This window comes from Equus caballus, chromosome 24, assembly GCF_041296265.1.
Source record: "Equus caballus isolate H_3958 breed thoroughbred chromosome 24, TB-T2T, whole genome shotgun sequence".
NCBI classification, from domain to species: domain Eukaryota; kingdom Metazoa; phylum Chordata; class Mammalia; order Perissodactyla; family Equidae; genus Equus; species Equus caballus.
In genome coordinates, this window is record NC_091707.1 from 33,773,352 (window position 1) to 33,794,557 (window position 21,206).

At 48.7% G+C, this 21,206-nt stretch overlaps 1 protein-coding gene and 1 long non-coding RNA gene across 6 annotated transcripts in view; one reads left to right on the forward strand and one right to left on the reverse strand.

Moving 5' to 3' along the window:
* Nucleotides 1-3,655, forward strand: part of JDP2 (Jun dimerization protein 2) — a 43,610-nt gene extending 39,955 nt beyond the window's left edge. For all 5 annotated transcript variants that reach the window (XM_070250182.1, XM_070250181.1, XM_070250180.1 and 2 more), the window contains exon 4: nucleotides 11-3,655. In XM_070250182.1, coding sequence (XP_070106283.1) covers nucleotides 11-196 — 186 coding nt within the window. In that variant the 3' untranslated portion in view covers nucleotides 197-3,655. The remainder of the gene's footprint in view (nucleotides 1-10) is intronic.
* The window catches only part of LOC138920666 (uncharacterized), an 80,811-nt gene that overhangs the window by 1,348 nt on the left and 58,257 nt on the right, over nucleotides 1-21,206 (reverse strand). The window contains exon 3 of the long non-coding RNA XR_011432238.1: nucleotides 1,157-1,674. This is a non-coding gene — a long non-coding RNA (uncharacterized lncRNA). The remainder of the gene's footprint in view (nucleotides 1-1,156; nucleotides 1,675-21,206) is intronic.

The window sequence follows — 21,206 nt, forward strand, 5'->3', positions numbered from 1 at the left end:
TCGCGCGCAGGAATCTGAGCGGCTGGAACTCATGAATGCGGAGCTGAAGACCCAGATCGAGGAGCTGAAGCAGGAGCGGCAGCAGCTTATCCTGATGCTGAACCGGCATCGCCCCACCTGCATCGTCCGCACCGACAGCGTCAAGACCCCTGAGTCGGAAGGCAACCCGCTGCTTGAGCAGCTAGAGAAGAAGTGACCATGGGCTGGGAGGAGGCGGCGGAGGAGGAGATGGGAAGAGGGGGGAGGAGGCGGCGGCTCCCAGAGCGCCCTTCCTTCGTGCGTGAAAAACTTTACAGTGAGGTCAGCACAGCCAGCGTCGGCCACGCTTCTTTGTGGAACTCAGATCCGCCTCACAAGGGGAAGAACCGGCTGACGAAACCCAGAAGGACCAAGCGCTGAGACCAAAGTAAACCCGAGGTTGGGGCTGTCCTGCTGCGGCCCAGCTTGAAGGAGGCAGGACAGAGGCACCGGCCGGAGAGACACCCAACCAGGCAGCCTGGGGCGCTTCTCTGGCCTCTCCGCCAGGGCGCCCACCCGAGGGACCTCCGAGCAGCCAGGAAAACCCATGAGTTGCAACCAAAATTGGGCTGAGGATGGAACTGAGAGGGAAACTGCAACCTGCCTGCCCCCCGCCCCCTGCCCCCATGCGAGGCTGGAGAGGGGCGTGATGCGGGGGCCCTGCTGCACCCACCCACCCACCCACCCACCTCGGTCGGCGCGGCACTGCCGGGAGCAGCAGCCAGGCGCCCTCGCCGGCCCTGCTGGAGTTTGCTGTGGGCACGAGGCGCGGGCGCCCTTCCAAAGCACATACTCACTGAATGTTTACAGACTGGCTGTCCTGGCAGGGCTTTCAACTGCACATGTTTTTTATACTTTCTTTTTTTTTTTTTTTAATATTTTTTACCAAAAAAAAAGATTTTATACAAGCAATATATATGTGGATTTCTATAATCACTCGATGTGATACAGCATAGATATGCTACGGTTTGTTTGTTACGAACAGATATCCAGCAGTTATGGCCGTTTTGTTTAACTCTTAAGTACTGTAGTCTCCGGGTGTGGGGGTGGCCGGGGCGGGGGTGGGGCGCATTTCCATCCTGGTAAACCTTCATAGTACTCAGTCCTGTATCGCTCAGTAAACGTTACTCTTACTTACCCAGCTGCCTCTTGTGGTGTCTGCCTAGGGAATGGGGTGCGAGGCCTGTGCAGGGGGCCTCCTGGTGTGCCCTGTCGGAGAATGTTTGGAGCATCTGCTGTGGGCCCTTGGTTTTCACAACAGCCTGCTCAGGTAAGGATTTATATGCCCATTTGATGGATGAGGAAGTCGAGGCTCAGAGAAGTTAAAGAAATCTGCGGTACTTCTTTCATTTATTCACTCCACAAATGTTTCCTGAGTGCTTGCCATGGGTGTACCGGGCTCTTCACAAGGCGCTGAGTCGTCACTGGGGAATAAAACAAACCCAGGCCCTGCGCCCAGGGAGCCTACAGTCATGAGCCAGGTCCTGTGCTTGCTCCATACACAGTCTCGGTGCATCTTCACAGCAGCCTTGCCAGAGAGCAGCCATTGTCCCCAGTTCACAGATGAGGAATTAGAGGCCCAGGGAGATTCCACTTGGCAGCCACCGTTCATCGAGGACTCACTGTGTGACACGTGTATATAGTCTCATTCCTCTCCTGCAACAGTAAGAAATAGGCATCATCACCCCCCATTTTACAAACAACTTAACCGAGGCTCAGAGAAGATAAGTGACTTACCCAAGCTCACCCAGCTGGCGAGGGGCAGAGCTGATGTTTGACCTCTGCCTCCAAAGGCCCATGACTCTCCATCTGTCACTAGCTGACTGTGTGATCGTCCCCATGGTTGAATGTCTCCCCTGATGAGCACAGGAGGCCTATGAGGCCGCCGTGACAGATTTATCCAGGAGGGCTGGATAGAGTGCTGTGCTGTGATCACAGTGTGGACCAGTGGTCCGGGCAGATGTGTGGCTGCTCCAGGACGGAGGGCTTGGATGACAGGCACGCCCTCACCTCCGGAGCTGAGCACCTGACCTGAAGAGCAAGAACAGCTCAGTGTGACGCACACGACAGTCTACCAGGCACTTTCCTGCATGTTCTCTCATTTGGTATTACAGCCGGAGGAGGTAGGTGCCATAGGTGTTTTTAGCTTTGTTGTCCAGTTGTGCAAACCGAGGTTTACAAACATTAAAGTTCGCTCAGCTAGAAAGAGGCAGAACTAGGAGCTGAAGCCTCCTGCCCCATCTTCTAACTGTGTGTGCTCGCTGCTCCATCACTGGGCCGACGTAACTAGTTGTTAATGAGTCTTCATGTCAAGGATAGCAGTGACCTTCGGTTGCTTCCCAAATCCAGAACGAGGCCTTCTGGGATGGACAGGAACCGAGACTAGGTCATTAATATACCTATGGTTCCTTCCTTCCTTGTCTCAGGTCCTCTCCACCCAACACACCTGGTGTGGACCCACCTGAGCCCTGACTTGGAAGCCGGGGTTGGTCAGCCCACCGTCAGCTGTGGCAGCGCATGGTAAACCCTCAGCTATAATCCTTTGATGTGTTTCCAGCCATGAGAAAAATGAAGACGTGGACTTACAAGGGCCCCTCAAGGGACCTGGCAGACATTCCTGCGGGACGGCTGCCTGCCACTGGCCGTGGTTCCTCTGGTCCTGTGCTTGGGGCCACAGCCGGTACCTCCAGAACAGAGACCTCCTTAGCCTCTGCGGATGGGCTGTCTCCCAGAGTCAGTGATTGTGCTCTGCTGAGGCCTGTCCTTGGCGTTTCTTCCTCCCCAGGACCACCGCTGCCTCCTGTGGGCAGCCAGAACTCATGGTCGCTGTCTTCCTCCTAAGAGCCAATGTTCACGTGTTTTCTGTGTGCCTGACATGTCAGAAGTGTTACTGCGGCCAGTCCATGTGAACCTGCCGGGAGGTAGCTGCCATCATCCACATGTTACAGACGACACAACTGAGGCACAGAGAAGAATAACTTGCCCAAGGTCACAGTCCTGTTGGGTGGCAGAGCCAGGATATTCTTGCAGTGTGACTCCAGGTGTATAAAACCAGGCTGGGCCTCCCCTGGGGACAGGTGCTCCATGTTTGCAGTGTGACCTCCGTTGCCAGGACAACTTGTGCAGGTGGCTGGGAGAGATGGTACGTACTGAGAATTCCCAACTCGCAGACCCCTACCTCCAAGTGTATGCACAGAAGACGTACTTTATTTATTTATTTTGAGGAAGATTAGCCCTGAGCTAACTGCTGCCAATCCTCCTCTTTTTGCTGAACAAGACTGGCCCTGAGCTAACATCCGTGCCCATCTTCCTCTACTTTATACGTGGGACGCCTACCACAGCAAGGCTTTTGCCAAGCAGTGCCATGTCCACACCCTGGATCTGAACTGGCAAACCCCAGGCTGCCGAAGCGGAATGTGTGCACTTAACCACTGCGCCACCGGGCTGGCCCCACAAGACATACTTTAAAGACAAACAGATTCAAAAGCCAACCCTCCACTGACTAGCCGTGAGCCTCACTTTCCTTGTCTGTAAAGTGGGAACACTAATAAGCTGTCTTTCTTATGGGGTTGTTATCAGGGTCAAATCAGGAATGCATGTAAAAGTGTTCTGTGAAATAAAAAGCTCCATAAAATTATCTTGCCCTCTGTTCGCGTGGCTAGTTGTTATTTCCCACATAGTGCGAATTATTTAAAAAATATCTTTTATTCTCTAAAGGTGGCAGGAGAGTTCGTGTTCTGGCCATGTATCCAGTTCCCAGGGTGAAGAATGCCGGGGATCCAAGACTTCTGGGTTCGTTCAGCTCCTGAATGGCCACAGACAGCTGTGTTGGGCTCATCATCCCCTCCCTGGGCCTGCCTATTCTCTCGTGCCAGGTGCTCATGATAAGACCTGTGCCACCTCTGCCCAGGGTTGCTGTGAGAATCAGCTGTGCAGCTCGATAAGGACAAGACCTAATAGCCATCAGATAGGCAGAAACTAGTATGTGTTGGTCAGGATGCAGACTGAAGGGAATTTAAATATGCTGCCAGTTGGAAATTGGTGTGAGTACTATGTAAAGCCATTTAACAACAACTGGTGACACTAAACCTAAACACATCCTTTGACCCAGCAATTTCCCTCCTAGGTATATACCTGGGAGGAACTCTAGCCTAGGGGCCCGAGGAAATGTATAAGAGTGCTCACTGAAACTTTGTAATGAGACATTGGAAACAACCTAAATACCTATGAACAGAAGAACAGATAAACAAATTGTGTTTTCGTAAAATCGAAGATTCTTCAGTGGTTAAAAAGAATGACCCAGAGCTACAAGTATCACTGTGAATAAATCTCAGAAACATAATGTTGAGCTGCAGGATAGGGAGCAAATTGCAGAAGGATATGTGCAGTGTACCATTTATGTAATCTTTCTAAACAAGCGAACTGATATTTTATTGTTTACGGGCACACAGAGATCTGGGTGATAGAGGTAGAAACGCGTGCAGAGGAATGCTCTAAATATCAAAATCAGTAAGAGGGAATACCCCCGGGGGTGGGAACGAAGGGGATTGGGGAGGCCATCTGCAAGGGTAAGGACACTGGGTTTCAACTATACATGTGACATCTTGTTTATTTTTAAAAATCTGAATCAAATGTAGGATAATATTAGAATTTGTCAGAGGCGGGGTGATGTGCACAGACACGTGGGTCACATTCTTCTCCACACTTTGCTGTATGCTTGGTACATTTCATAATAAAAGACAAGCCACAACACAAATAGAAGGTATGTTTCTCCCTTCTGTCCTTAGCAAACTCAGGAAATAAAAACAAAATCTGAGGTTACAATGGAGTTGCGGCATATGCTCTTTGAATTTATGCAAATTTAATGATATGCCTGGAGGGAGTGGGAGACATTCAAAGCCTGTGATCTGTTTGGCTGGCCCTGCAGTCAGTAAGCCTGTGACCCAGGCAAGGATGCCCTGGGCGAGGGCACCTTGGGGAGTGTCCGTCTGCTCACTTCCATGGCTCCTGCTCGCTGCTCTCTACACAACGGGCAGTTGAAGCCTTGTGCATGCATGTCCAAGGTTAATTTGGACTCTACGTTTTCTCCTTACAGGCTGACTTTTCACCCCAAGCCTTATGTCAAATGCAACTCTGCTGCACCTCTGAGTGGAGCTGTGGGCGACAAGCCAAGCAAAGGGGCAGTGATTAAAAGACAAGAATCCAGTTTTCACAGCTACATTCATTTTCTGTTGCTGCCGGAACAAATTACCACAGATGTAAGGGCTTAAAACAACACAAATGTTATTATCTTAGCGTCCTGGAGGTCGGGAGTCCAAAACGGGTCTTACCGGGTTAAAATCAAGGTGCCAGCCAGCCTGCGTTCATCTTGCAAGCTCTAGGGGAGAATCTGTTTTCTTCTCTCTTCCAGTTTAAGGAGACTGCCCGCAGTCCTCGGCTCATGGCTGCTTCTATCTTCAAAGCTAGCAGTGGCTGGTTGAATCTTTTTACTTCATGTCACTGTGACACTGACTCTTCTGTCTCCCTTTTCCATCTTTTTTTTTTTCTTTTTGCTGAGGAAGATTAGCCCTGAACTAACATCTGTGCCAGTCTTCCTCCACTTTACATGTGGGTCACCAGCACAGCATGGCTGACGAGTGGTGTAAGTCCACACCTGGGATCCAAACCCATGAACCCAGGCCACTAAAGTGGAGTGTGCCAAACTTAACCACTACACCACAAGGCCGGCTCCTCCCTCTTCCATCTTTTAAGGACTCTTGCGATTGTATTGTGCCCACCTGGATAATTGAGGATACTCTTATTTTAAGGTCAACTGATTAGCAAACTTAATTCCGTCTGCAACCTTAATTCCCCCTTTCCACGTGACATAACACATTTGCAGGTTCCAGGGCTTAGGACATGGACATCTTTGGGAGGCCATCATTCTGCCTACCACAACAGGAAGTTAAGAGTTGGGGGTTCTTAACTGTAGCCCTCCTCACACTCTGGCAAGATAGGCTGTTTGCCATGTAAGTGCCATGAGGATGGAGTCCCTCCATGGGGCCTCCCCAGTGCCTGGCACAGTGCTGGGCACATAGCAGATGGTCAACACACACAATACACAAACACACAATACACAGAGACACACACACAAGCTCACAGATACATGATGCACTGTAGACGCAGACAAACACAGTTGCATAGACAACACACAGACATACACATAGATACACAGAAACACACATTTATTCATGTAAGGTATGAATAAGGTATGATTAAGCATAAAGTCATGAGATCGATGCCAGTCTTACTCCTTTATGTTACATTTCTGTAATTTTGAAATGAGCTAGTTCTCCAAACTGGCAAACCATCTTTCTTTGGTAAGAGCTAAGCTGAATTTTTCCTTTGGCTCTGAAACCGGCTCTGTGAGTGATTCCTAAAGAAATGACTTCTTTTTGTATGTGTGTGTGTGTGTGTGGAAGATTAGCCCTGAGCTAATATCTGCCAATCCTCCTCTTTTTTTTTTTTTTATCTGAGGAAGACTGGCCCTGAGCTAACATCCGTGCCCATCTTCCTCTACTTTATATGTTGGATGCCTACCACAATCTGGCTTGCCACGTGGTGCCATGTCCGTACCTGGGATCCAAACCGGCGAACCCTGGGCTGCTGAAGCAGAACGTGCACACTTAACCGCTGCGCCACCAGGCCGGCCCCTAAAGAAATGACTTCTAATGCTTTGGAACTTTTGCAGCAAAGTTAACATTTAAGCATCAGCTTCTGCCTCTCTGAAGGACAGTAATTACCTGGGTGGACCGTACTGGGCACCCGTTGTGCCCCATTTAAAATCCTGTGACGCCTGTTCTATCACGTGACCAGTTCTGAGCAGGCGTGAGCAATTTCGCACAGGTGCAGATTGATGGAGCCGCCCCACAGGTGCTTGCCCTGTGCCTCCCGCTTCCTGTCCTGGGGGCACATCCGTGGCCACCCCCTTGGCACTTACACATGTGCAACCTGGAAACTGGGGGGAGTCAATGACTGTAGGGTCTCCATTGACTAACTGGGGGGGAGGGGACAATGGGTAAATGCTCGTTCATCCTCCACGTGGAGAGTTCTGAGATGCATTTCCTAAACTTCCTCCAAAGGTCTTGCAGGATTCAGCAGTGACCTGGAGAGGTGACCTGTAGAGGTGGCCCAGCTCAATAGTGCGTCTTGTATTCTTGCCTCTCCTTCCTTGCTTCCTTCCCCTGCTCTCCGGCATCACTTCCCAAACAAACCGCCTGAGCACAAGCATTTGTCTCAGGCGCTGCTTTGGGGGGAACTCAAGCAAAAATAGGTGGTATCAGAAGTAGCCCTGGAAGTCAGCCCCTCTGAGTGGGCTACTTGGCGCTGAGTCACTTGCTGATCAGCTAAGTGGGGTGGGAATAAAGCCAGGCCTACTGTAGCATCACAGTTACTCAGACCGTCTCTGCGTGGACAGAGATGTGATACAGGTGGAAGGAGGAGTGACATCCATGGCACCTGAATGGTAGGTGGAAGGAGGAGTGACATCCATGGCACCTGAATGGTAGGTGGAAGGAGGAGTGACATCCATGGCACCTGAATGGTAGGTGGAAGGAGGAGTGACATCCATGGCACCTGAATGGTATAGGAGTCAGTTATACAGCTTGAGTGGGTTGCCTTTTGTTAACTGTTTTGGAGGCCTTGGGACCAGAAAATGAAAGACTTAGTGCAGCCAAGAATAAACTCAAGACGTGCTGTGAAAACCAGAAGGTGTCTCTGGTGATATTTAAGGAGACACTTGTCTCTTCCAGTCCCAGGGCACACGGCTGAGAACCAGGCCCAGAATCTAATTGTAATGTCCACCCTTGACAAATTTTCTGCATCAAAGCCAGGGCGCTAAAAGGGAAAAATGCAGGACCTTGAGACCTGAAATGGGGGCATTTGAAATGGGGGTGAGACTCTTGAACCCCTAGAATCTCTTGAACCCCCTGGACTGGCAGAAGCAGCCCCTACCCCTTACTAGAGGGGAGCAGATTCCCCTTGCTTAGAGACCCTGCGAAGGTGGCACCTGAAACAGGTACCTGGCGATGTGATATTTATCTGCAAGATGCGGCTCTGCCACACTCATTATCGCCAGGCGGATAAATAGGGACAGGTCTCACTACAACCCAAGCAGGGGAAATGCAGTCCCTGCTCCGGGAGGAAATAGCTATTTCTTGAAGGAACTGCAGGACCTGGCTGACATGTATTAGCAGGCGCCAGGGGAAGATATATGGGAATGATTGGATGCTGAGGGCATTGGAAAGGGCCCAGAATGTAAGTCTGGAGAGGGGAGAATTTTTTTACATGGGAGCCCTCGCCTGTGACTCAAGGTTCAAAACCATGGCATTGACACCTGGAATGTATCTTAAGATACTGCCGGTATTGCTCCTGGAAGCTTACACATGATATGAACCTATAGTAGATGAGGTGGAGGTGATGAGACTGCTGGGTAGAGAATTAAGAAAGGGGTCAGAAGGTCCAGGGAGGGGGCCATGTTCAAATGGGTTTGCCGTGTGAAACTGGAGGCCCCGTCACCTGACTATGCTCTTCAGGAGGGCCAGCAGGGCGTTCACTAAGGCAACGATGAGGTACTGGAGAGAGGCCACTAGCGTCTTGGAGAAACCCGGATCTGGCCAACTCCCCAGGCCAGGGTTGACAAGAGGAGATGCTGCCTTAGAACTAGGGCTCCTGGTAGCAATGGGGATTATGGAATCCCAGAATGGTAGAGGCCAGGCAAAGGCAATTACCTGGCATCATGGATAGCAAGGCCCTCATCCACCTTCTAGATCTTTCAGTTCACAGGCCCAGAGCCTCCTGATTAAAGGGTAGGCTGGGCCCCCTTGAGGAAAAACCCTGCATTACCATCACAAGTATTCAATAAACATTTCCCTGATGCTTCTCTAAAGGGTAACTATACAGTGCAGAAAGGGGAATTCTCATATCTTTTGAGGACCATTGAATCCCAATATCCCCATTAAAACTACGGGTATGAGATAACACTCATGCCAGGGCATCCGAAATGCTATCATGCTCCTCTGGCTGGAGATGGGTTTACGAAGGCCAGGAGATGGAAGGTGTTCTGGCCCCAGGCTGCCTCTCAGTGGGTGCAGTGGGCCCATAGACCCTCCCTGTAGCTCTTTCCCCAGCCCCTGGCTGATACGAAGGTTTGGATAGGAAGAGCTGAGTAGAAGTGCTTGAAACTACCCCAGACCCACCCAAGTTAGTAAATCGGAAATGATTTACTCCTACAGCCTAGGAGCGATTGCACAGAACAGTGCCACCATCAAAGACTTAAGGATGCAAGGTGGTGGTGGCGGCCCCTGTCATAGCCCTGCTGAATTCACTCATTTGGTCCCTGTGAAAATCAGATGGATCGTGGTGGGTGACGGTGGACTACCATCAACTTTACCAAGTGGTATTCCCTACCGCTGCCGTGTTGGGTGAGTTATGATGACCGGAGCAGACAATACAGCCTCTGGCATTTGGTAAGCAGCTATTAAATGGTAAATACATTCTTCTCATTCTCATCAGTAAGGAGTATCAAAAACAGCTGACTTTTACCTGAAAAGGGCAGAAGTGCCCTTTCACTGTCTATGGCTACACTGAGTCTCCTGCTCCCCATCAGAACGTAATCCTCAAGAGCTTTGATCCTGCCATTCCACAGAATCCAACTGCTCCCATTATATTGATGGCATGATGCTAATAAGACCTGCAGAGCAGGAAGTGGCCAGTAGTCTAGATGCCCTAGTAAGGTGCACAAGCACCAGATGATAGGAAAGAAACCCCAGGAGGATTCAGGAGGCTGCTGTGTGGATGGAGTTTTTAGTGGTCCTGTGGTCTGGCGCATTCTGAAGCATCTCCTTCAACATAAAGCATGTAGGGTGCAAATTGCACCTTGCCCCCCACCATTGAGGAAAAGGCACAGGGCCTAGTGGGCCTCTTTGGAGTTTGGAGGCAACATAGATATCTGATAAACAAATGGCAAGCAATAGGATATATTGGAGTAGATGTGGAAGCCATTTGCTATAAAACTAATTCGGCCTGACTTTGTTTTTCCAAAAGGCCCTAACGTGGCCATTGAGCATGGATTGTAGATCTGCTTTAAGCATTTGCTATGTCCCAAAGACAAGAACAAATGGCCTTCAGATACAAGTGCAACGTCCCCCACGTTGGCATTTCCTTAAGGATAAGCATTTCTCCCTAGGCTAGGGATAGATTGCTCCCCCCACCCTGTTGTGTCCATTGAGACAGCAGACCTGCTACCTGCTGTGTGAGTAGCTGTGCTGTGCCAGCTAGGCAGTCTTGTGACTGTTGTAAAAGGGATGTTCTTATCATATGGGATGTGTGCTTTTTGTTCCAAGACTCCGTACACTCCACTTCTTTGATGCCCTTCCTTCCCTGGGGAAGGAAGGCCCCGGGCTAGGCTAATCCTCAGATCTGGCTCATAATAAACTCACCCCAATTTTGATATATAGATTGCTTATGGATTATTTTTATTGATATACCTCACTTAGAAATAATGCTGTAACCCATTTCTCAGTGACTTGGCAAGCTGCCAGTCTTGAGTGGGGCCTAGGACGAACAAGGGCTCTGGAGCAGGTCCAGGCTGTCACACAATTTACTCTGCCACTGGTACCATATCATCTTATGCTCTGCCACCATACACCTGGCAGGCCCAGTGGGGCTGGAGGTATCCGCGGTACATAAGGCGCTGGCTATTTTGAATGCGCAACTCATGACAAATTAAAATACAACTTTATATGTTATCTCCCACGGTCCCTTTGAAATTTATCCAATGAGGACCATCTTTCCTTATCGGGGATGAAAATTCCAGCAGGCCTGGCACTTTTCTGCTCATTCTCGGATAAGATAGTCCTGTGCGGTTCTAAGTCTCAATTTGTTAATTAGAAGGCCCAGTCTAAGATAAAAATGGAAACCCCAAACTTTCTATGTCCAGATCATCTCCCCTTGCCAGCACAGGCCTGCTCCCAGCTGACAGCCTCCAGCAGGAGAGAGAACTGGGTGTCTCTTCTCCATCTCTCCCCTTGCCTGGCTCTCTTCCCACTCCGTCTATGCTGATTGGCCAGTTTTTGGCCCCTCCCAAGAATGGAGCAGGAGCTGTGATGTGGGGGTAGGAAGGGCCTCATGACCTTGAACTGTTAGGTTCTAAGCTGGCTTTGGGTTTGCTGGTCCTGGCAAATGTTTAAAGCTGAGTCTTTCTTTCATCGGTTCTTTTCTGGGTTCTTCTGAGATTTCTCTCTCCAGGAACCTCACCAGCACTTTCCTCCACCAGCAGATTAACTGCAGGAAGCGCTTTCCTCAGGCCCAGGAGACTGGCTCTCACCTCCATCCTCTACCAGGATGCTGATACATCCCGTACCTTCTAGATGGCCTTTTTGGACAAACGCAGGCCAGCCCACACCAGCCCACACCTGGGCCTGGGAAAGTCTTGGTCATCCCTTGTCCAGAGACACTTGGGGCCTATAGACCGGGCCCAGCACAACCGCTTCCTCAAGGGGCCCCATGGCAGCCTCTTCCTCGCTTGGCTTGAGGGAAAGCAGGCAGCAGCCCCTCCCTCCTGCCTCGTGGAGGGCAAGGGCTCAGCACCACCATTCTCTCCGAAGAGAGGGCTCCACAAATGCTTTTCCAATCTCTCCACGTCTGGAGCCCCTTTTGTATCCTCACACTGGGTAAGGGTCCAGCCATCTCAGAACTGGTCCTTTAAAATTTGTGCAGTCTGCTCTTAGTGATGTGGCTGCACACCTATTGTGCTCTGGTGCCTCCATCCAAACTTTAATTCTAATATCCTGAGTCGTTGTTTTCTGAGTTAAAGGGTAGATAATGATTGTACAGCTTCACAGGCTCATATTACCTGGCTGTGGGAAATTGCTGCACCGTCGCAGCAGACGCTGTGGCTCCCCGGTAAACTAAAGGACAGATACTAATTTTTATTGTGTGTCTACCTGATGCTAGGCTCTTGTGAGGTGGGTGTTATAATTTAAGTCCCATTTTATTGATGAGGAAACTGAGGCAGTTGGCACCACCGGATTCAATCCAGGCAATGTTTATTGAGCCAGGCTGGAAGACAAATATGGACCTGAGGAAATCCCTGCCTTCAGGGAGGTCACAGTCGGGGAGGCAGACCGGGCAGGTCAAGGGCAGCATGTAGGGAGTTCTTACCTCAGGTGGGGTGACCCCAAGCCTATGGTCTTTCCTTCTGAGGGAAAATAAAACCCCACTTTGGCTGGGCATACGCTGTGGTTGGTGACCATCTCACCATTTTGCTCCCCCAGAGGTAGTTCTCATGTCAATATTTTAATGTTTTGACAGCAGCCCTGGCCCCTCAGACCCCCAGTGGTCAGCCCACAGTGCACTGACCACCTTCCTGTCAGCCACCTCAGAGTGGCCTCTGTCAGGTGACCGAGCGGCTGCCCTGTGGTGGTAGCTGTGTCCTCCAGAGGCTTTTGTAGCTGGTGCCCATCACAGTTCTGCCATCCTTCCTGTGAGAGGAAACCCTGACAAACCAACCCCAGGCCTCGCAGCAGATTCAAGCTCCCGCAGGCCCCAAATCCTTCCCTTCCAGCCCTATTAACTGTGGTATTTATAGCCCAAATGTGAAGGGTATTATTATTCACCTTCTCTGCCTTTCTTTGTTGGAAAGAAAGACTCAGTCCACCCTTCTATTAAGCCAGATGTGCATCACACGGCCGGGGAAGAAAGGGACCAGAGCCTCTGAACTCTGTCTTCTTACGGGGTGGGGTGGGGGTTGTGTTTCTGAACGAGCTCTCTTCCTCTTTGAAGGCTCTGGAGAAACCAGGAGAGACTTCCCTCACATGCGTTCCCTTCAAGTACCTGAACCTTTGCATTTCTAAAGCAGCTCCCAGCCCGCCTCATGAGACGTCTCTTCCCTCTTTAGGAAGGGACAGGAGGGGTGTCCAAGGTCACCACTGTGCATCGTGAAATAGCTCGAGTGAAACATTCAGCTTCTCAGGGAACTGATTTTCAGGGCCTGTCAGGTACCCCACTCTGCCTCAGGTACGAGGAGGTCCAGGGAGCCCCCAGCAGGTGGCCTCCATCCCTGACAGAGCTCCCCACCGAGGAGAAGGTGACCCTCACAGGTCCCCTGAGTTCACAGTTTCTACCCCTCCCACATACTGGACTGCAGTTTGTCAACGAAAATAATCCATAACCAATCTATAAATGAAAATTTGGGTGAGTTTATTCTGAGCTTAAATCTTAGGATTATAACCCAGGAGAGTCTTTCCACAAAGGAACAGAGCACTCCAAAGAAGTGGGGGTATACAGGGTGGTTATATACCCTCAAAGAGGGTGTTTCACATATGATTGAAATGTCCCTCCCACAATAGTCACAAGATCGCCCTGTCAGCACAGTGCTTGATGGACACAGCAGGTAGTGGGTCTGCTATCTTGGTGGGCGTAGCAGGAGGCAAGTCTATTGTCTCCAGCTGGGTGGCCACAGGTGAGCGCAGCAATCAGTTTCTAGCCTAAGGAAAGATACTTAATCCTTAAGGAGATGCCAGCGTTGAGAGCGGGAGGGAAGTTGCACCTTTATCTCAAGGGCCTTTATTCTTGCCATAGGGAATCTCTAAAGCAGATATACAATGCATGCTCAACGGCCACGGTCAGGCCCTTTTGGAAAGACAAGGTCGGGCCAAATTAGGTTTACACCAAATGGCTTCCTCATATATTCCAATATATCCTATTACTTGCCATTTTTATTTGTCAAGTTCTTAGGCTTCGCAAAAAAGGGATTGTCTTTCATCATAAACTATAGGTAAATAATTAATGGGATTTACTAAATTAGTTAGATAAATATGAAAACTGTTTACAAGTATGACACATGGATGTGGATTTCACTTGGCCGCCAGCTCCTCCTCACCGGGAATTGGTCCTGGTGGTCTAGCCAGGCCGGGGGGGCTCCCCCAAGTCATTCCTGCTCACCTTCTTCTTCTTTACTTAAACATTTAATTGAAAAAATGAAAGTGTTAAAAATGACCTGTAATTAAGAGAATGAAAAGGCACAGACTGTGAGAAAGTATTTGCAAAACCCATATCTCAAAATGACTTGTATCCAAAATATACACAGAACTCTTGAAACTCAACGATAAGAAAACAACCCAATTAAAAAATGGGCAAAGGATGTGAACTGACACCTCATCAAAGAAGATCTCCAGATGGCAATAAGCATATGAAAAGATGCTCCACATCAGATGTCATTAGGGAATTACAAATTAAAACCACAATGAGACACCACTACACACCTAGGAGAATGGCCAAAATCCAAAGTACTGGCCACAGCGAATCCTGGCCAGGCTGTGGAGCAACAAGAGCCGTCGGGGGGAACGCACCGTGGTGTAGCCTCTTTGGAAGACAGTGGGGCGGTTTCTTGCAAAGCTAAACATACTGTTACCGTAAATCCAGCAATTTTGCTCCTTAGTATTTTCCCAGATGAGTTGAAAATGTATGTCCACCCAAAAAGCTTATAGCAGCTTCACTCACAATTACCAGAGATTGAAAGCAACCGAGATGTCCTTCAATGGGTGAATGGAAAAACAAACTGTGGTACATCCAGACAATGGGATGTTATTTCACAGTAAAGAGAAATGAGTTGTCCATCCATGAAAAGACATGGAGGAATCTTAAATGCATATGACTCAGTGAAGGAAGCCAGTGTGGAAATGCTACATGGTATACAGTTTCAGTTAATATGACGTTCTGGAAAAGGCACAAGTATAGAGACAGCAAAAAGTTCAGAGGTTGCCAGGGGTTCAGGGAGGAGAGAGGGAGGGAGGAACAGGTGGAGCACAGGAGATTATTTCGGTGGTGAAACTATTCTTTTTTTTTTTTTCTTGAGGAAGTTTAGTCCTGGGCTAACTACTGCCAATCTTCCTCTTTTTGCTGAGGAAGACTGGCCCTGAGCTAGCATCCGTGCCCATCTTCCTCTACTTTATATGTGGGATGCCTGCCACAGCAAGGCTTGCCAAGCGGTGCCATGTCTGCACCCGGGATCCGAACCAGCGAGTCCCAGGCCGCTGTGCCCACTTAATCCCTGCGCCACCGGGCTGGCCCCTGTGAAACTATTCTGTATGGTACTGTAATGGGGTATAATGGGGTATATATGACATTATACATTTGCCAAAACCCATAGTGCTGTGCCACAGAGTGAACCCTAACAAAAACTATGGACTTTAATTAATAAGAATGTATCAATATTGGTTCATGGATTGTAATAAATGTACACACTTATACAAGATATTAATAGTCAGGGAAACTGTTGCGGTGGGGGGGAAGGGAGTATACGGACACTCTCTGTACGTGGTGTTCAACTTTTACGTAAACCTAAAACAGCTCTTAAAAAAAATCTATTAGTTTAAAAACAGATCTATAATCTCATCTTTTTTTTATCACACAAAGTAAGTAGACATTTCAGCCCATTTCATTCCCCCACTCTATACATCCCCATCTACACACCCATTGTTTATAATTTGGTGTGCGTGCTTCCTCAGTTTCCCCCTAAGTTTCTATAAATATATGTATATATCTATATTTATATCTATCTATAGCATCACACATTAAAAAAAAGATGAAATGATGTTTTACATTTTAGTCTGCGGCCTGCATATTTCACTTCTGCGATGGACCTCTCTCTGGGCTGTGTGTGATCTCACCCTGTCTTGGGACCTGTGGCTGCTTCCCATCCCACGGCACTGACAGTGGTCATCAGACAGAGTCTGGTTGCTAAAGAAGATTCACAGAATCCAAATTAACAATGCTTGCAAATCTAAGATTTATTGCAGGAAAAGTATTAAAGTCAGACAGCAAGGGGTCTAGAGAGACCAGGCTCCAATCGAACCCCTGAGGCGGGCTCAGTGAGTCGAGGAGTCAAAAGAAAGATTTCTTGGACTCTCAAGGTCTGGCAGTCATGCTCTTTTATTCAGAGAATAGCATGGAGTAGCATGGGGACAGGACCCATAGTCAGTAAGAGCTGCAATGGGTTGAGGGCAGGGCTAAATTTATAAGGCATAGATATGTGAGTTATTTCTTTACAAGTCAAAGGAAAGATTATGTAAAAAAAAGTCATTAAAATTGTATCAATGTAGGTGGGGTCTGGTTATTTGTGGTCCTATAACTTTAGATAAGAATCAGAGCGGATCAGGCCAGGATGTCCTATGCTTCCCGGAGGATGATACAGATGGGTATGTAGGGCAGGACGCCTTGGGCTTCTCTCCTTGGGGCAGGGGCAGGCTTGATCCTCATCACCCCCTCTGTGGCTTCAATCCACATGGTCGCAGAGTGGCGCTCAGTGAGCTGGCTTCCTTCTATTTTGTGCCTCTCTCCTCCTCTAGGGCTTGAGTTCAGCCAGCAGAGGGGGAAAGAGAGAGAGGAACGCACAGGAGTCTCTCCGGCCAAGCCTGAATGTGTAGCAGATGGTGGTGGTTTTAAAATGTATCTACAAATTCTTTGACGTTCCTTCCTTCCAGGGGTGGAGCTTAATTCTCTTCTCCGTGAGTGTGGGCTGGACTTGGTGACTCGCTTCTAACAAATGGAATTCAGAAGGGATGGTCATTTTCAAGATTTGGTCATAGAAAGACTGTAGCTTCCGTCTCGGTGTTGTCACTCTCCTGGATCACACACTCTAGGGATCGCCATGTCTTGAGCGGCTGAGCAGTCGTACGGAGAAGGCCATGAGAGGAACGGAAGCCCCTGCCAACAGCCACATGAATTGTCCCGACTAAGGAATCTCCAGTCTCAATCAGATCTTCAGAGACTGCAGCCCTAGCCAATAGATTGACTACAACCTCATGGGAGACCCTGAGCCAGAACCATCCAGGGAAGCCATTCCCACATTCCTGACTCCCAGAAACTGTGTGAGATAATAATTTTGTTTTGTTTTGTTTTGTTTTTGAGGAAGATTAGCCCTGAGCTAACATCTGCTGCCAATCCTCCTTTTTTTGCTGAGGAAGACTGGCCCTGAGCTAACATCCATGCTCATCTTCCTCTACTTTATGTGTGGAACACCTGCCACAGCATGGCTTGACAAGTGGTGCCATGTCCGCACCTTGGATCCCAACCGGCAACCCCAGGCCGCTGAAGCGGAACGTGCGCATTTAACTGCTGCGCCACTGGGCTGGCCCCCTATTTATTGTTTTAAACTGCTAAGTTTGGGGATAATTTGTTACACAGCATTAGATCATACACGTTTTTCCTGCATTTCATTGGCCAGAATTCAGTCACTTGGTCACACCTGGCTGCAAGAGAAGCTGGGAAATAGCCTAGTTGTGTCCCTAGAAGGAAAGGGAAATGGGCTCAGTGAAGAGCTAACTAGTGTCTGTGACAAACGGAAGCTCTGAGATTCCTCTCCCATTTGGCAGAAAGATCAATTCCATCAATTTCTGAGACATGAAAAGAGCCAAAGGTCTCACTTTTGACCTTTTGTTGTCTGGTTTTTTTTTTGTTTGTTTGTTTTGGGTTTTTTTGCTGAGGAAGATTGGCCCTGAGCAAACATCCATCGCCAATCTTCCTCTTTTTTTTTTCTTGCTTGAGGAAGATTACCCCTGAGCTAAGATCTGTGCCAATCTTCCTTCACCTTATATGTGAGATGCCTCTACAGCATGGCTGATGAGTGGAGTAGGTCTGCACCTAGGATCCAAACCCATGAACCTAGGCCGCCAAAGTGGAGTTTGCGGAACTTTAACCACTTGGCCCTGGGGCCGGCCCCACTTGTTGCCTATTTTATGTGCACTACAACAGGCTTGGCTGTCTAGAAGAAAATAAGGAGTCCTCAACCCAAATTTACATTGTATTTCATATATTTTAATTATAATAATAATTCTAACTGTTTTGTTGATTCTTTTCCTTAAAGCTTCTACTAAATAGTTTACCAAAAAATTGTGTTATATATGATCTCAAAGTTGCAGGGGGAAATACGCATTCATATGCAATGAAAAAAGACTGGAAAGAAATATACCAAAATATTAAACAAGGCTATTCCTGTGCCATAAGATTAGGGATGATTTTCACTTTATTTTATGTGCATGTGTATTTGTAGTTTCCAATTTTTCTAAGATGATGATATGCGTGTTATTTTGTAACCAGAGAAGATAATTATAATAAAAAGACAGTTCAACTGGAGAAACAAAAGCCCAATTCCTCTGTAGCTGTGAGAGCTGCGCAAAGTAAGCAGGCAAGGAGGGTGGGTTGAGAAGCACCTCTTCTGTCCAGGTGGAGCCTGGACAACACTTGAACTCTGGGGCGCCCCCTGGGGCTAGTTAGTTCCCCTCCCTCAGGGAGAACCCAGCTGACCGGCTTCCCAGGGCGACTGAACCTTTGATCCACTGCAGGGAGAGTCACCATCATGCTTGATGTGGTCAGATCATTCCTCTACCTAAACTTTGGCCCCTTTGTGAATGGAAAACATTTGTCTGCTGGGAAGACTTCTCCCTCATGACGCCCCGCCTCCTCCATTTCACAGCCACCTACTCAGGAGCAAGTCTCCATTTCAGTTTATCAGAATTGCAGTGCCTGGTGGCTTCCTCTGGGCCGTGCACCCCTCAGGTACCTGCTTCTTTCTCCCTCTTGTCAGGTTCTGGGCTGAGCAACACAGCTAGAGGCTGTGGTTAAGGGCACAGGACCCGAGTTCAAACCCTGACACACACACACACACACACACATACACCCCCCCCCCATCGCCGCTTCCTACTGTGTGATTTCGATCACTTAACCGCTTAGCCTTAGTTTCTTCATCTGTAAAATGGGACTAAACCCCCTCATAACTGATGTCATGCATTTAAGGCATTTAGAACAACGCATGGCACAGAGTAAGAACACTAAAATTGTCACACGTAGGAATCATGAAATTGGGATTCCTGCTCTCATGAAGCTTACAGCTTATTGGGGAAAGACAGGCATCAAATACATAATTAGAGAAGTAATGAGTGATGAAAAAGGGGAGGGGAGAAGTCGATGACCTAGGAGGTAGGATTTATCAAATGACCCTTTCTTTAGGAAGGGAAACTACTGCTCAGGAAAACTAAGAACTTTTCTCTCATCACACTGTTAGCTAAGGGGTGGAGCTGGAATCCACGCCAGAACTGTCCCACTCCAAGCCCTTGCTCTCGGGCCACGTGGTGATTCTCCTGAGCCCAAGGCACTTTGCCTCTGTGGGCCCCTTCCTCCATTAAAAAAATATTAAAAATGATATTTTTACAGCTCCAGTGATATTAGGACAAATATAACCCAGCCTGGGTTATATTCATTTTTTTCCTTCTGATCTTAGAAGAAATTAAAACTTTTTCATGGATTCCTAAAAGTATCATTGGCCATAGCCACTGTGCACACTGCTTACCTCAGGAAGGTGGATATGATATGATTCTGGACCCCCCAAGGCACCCCCAGTCCAGTGGAAGAGATATAAAAACAAAACAACTAATGTTAGTAACAATAATTCTGGTGGAGATGTATTGAGTGCTTGTGTATCTCATTTAAGTCTCTCAATCACCTAGGAATTAGTAAATAATATTATTGTCTACTTGGCAGGCAAAGAAACTGAGGCCCAGAGAGTTTATATCACCTGCCCACAGGGATGAACGTGGCAGGGACGGGGCAGGATTCAGACCCGGGTCTGCGACCCACATGCCTGGATTCTTCCCTGTCTGTTGCGCTGCCTCCCAACCACAGTGGAGAAGGGAGAACGGAACACTGCTGCAGGAGAAGCAGCAGGAAAATGCTCTGACTTAATGACCCATGCTGCCAGAGCAGGGTGAGTGCACCAGGGGCTGAGCATACTTTGCCTCTGACCGTTGTCTCTCTACTCCGCGCCCAGATGTCCCCAACTCCTTTCCTCCCTCTGCCTTACCTCCCCTTCTGCCCCAGCGTGGCTAGGCTTGAGCGTGACTGAAAGAGATTGAGAAACACCATCTGTGGATGCGACCCCAGTGGATCTGAGAGGGCGGGAACCACACACACTGGAAGTGTTTTGTGGGCATGACTGGGATGGGGAGTCAGGGTGGGGAACCCTCCAGGCTGCATCTGGGAGCCAATAATGGTCACCCACATAGGAAAGAATGATGCCAGTGACGTACATTTCTAGTTTACAAAGCCCTTCCTCAAATGCGTTACAGTTTTTACAATAACCCTTGTAAGACTGGTAAAACAGATAATATATATTATGCCATGATTTACCTCTTACTTAAAATCTTGCCATAGCTCCTGGTGGCCTTGCCTGATGTGGCATTCCAGGCCATCCTCCCAGCTCCCTCCTGCCCTGGATCCCCTCAGCCTCTGCATCAGCCAGAATGAGCAGCGGATACTTCCCCCAAAACCGGTCCAAGATTTTTACTTGGCCCCCGCCTAGAATGCCCAGGGTTATGTGACTTGCCCAAGAACACACAGTTAGGAAGTGATGGAGTTGATTCAAACCCAGATTTGTCTCACTCCAAAGCACATGGCAAAGAGAATTCCCTTAGGGCATCAGTGGTGTCCCGTGTAGTCGTGTGAATTAGGCAAGTGTTGCTTATCAATCCAGGTGGTGGGAGGCCCCCTCCCTTCACCTGCAAACACCTGTGTCTCATTTAAGACTCAATTCAAGCACCACTGCACTTTCAGTGGGTTTTTTAGGTTCGGAGCTCATGTAACAATGATCAATGGGGTTGCAGAATAAGGATGCTGATGTTTTCCTTTGGGAAGAGATGGTCTCCTGTGAAGACCGAGAAATGGCTCGAGGCTTTGCTTCTGGAGAGAACAGGCATGCCCATGGGTGTCTCGAATTCCTGCCATTACGGCGCCTGTCTGGGGTACAGGATGATGTGCTGGTGTGGAACCAGGAAGTGGTAACTCCTTGAACCTCATCACTCCTTCACACCTTCCGTGTGACTCATTTTGATGAAATTCAACGAACTCCGAGCACCTGCTCACGGAGTAGAGTCTTTTTTAGCTAGAAAGCTCCACAGCTCCCCTCCCCCAAGATTCGGGAACCCAGGCCGTGAAGAGGCTCAGCAGAGTGACCAGTGGACCTCAGGGGACAGTGCCCCTTCCCGGCTACCCCTGACTGTGCCAGTGCCCTCATCCCTTTGCTGGGTGCAGTGGGGACTGGCCTTCCAGGGGCTCACAGGTGAGCAAATGAGAGACAGTTGGGCAAATGAATGCCA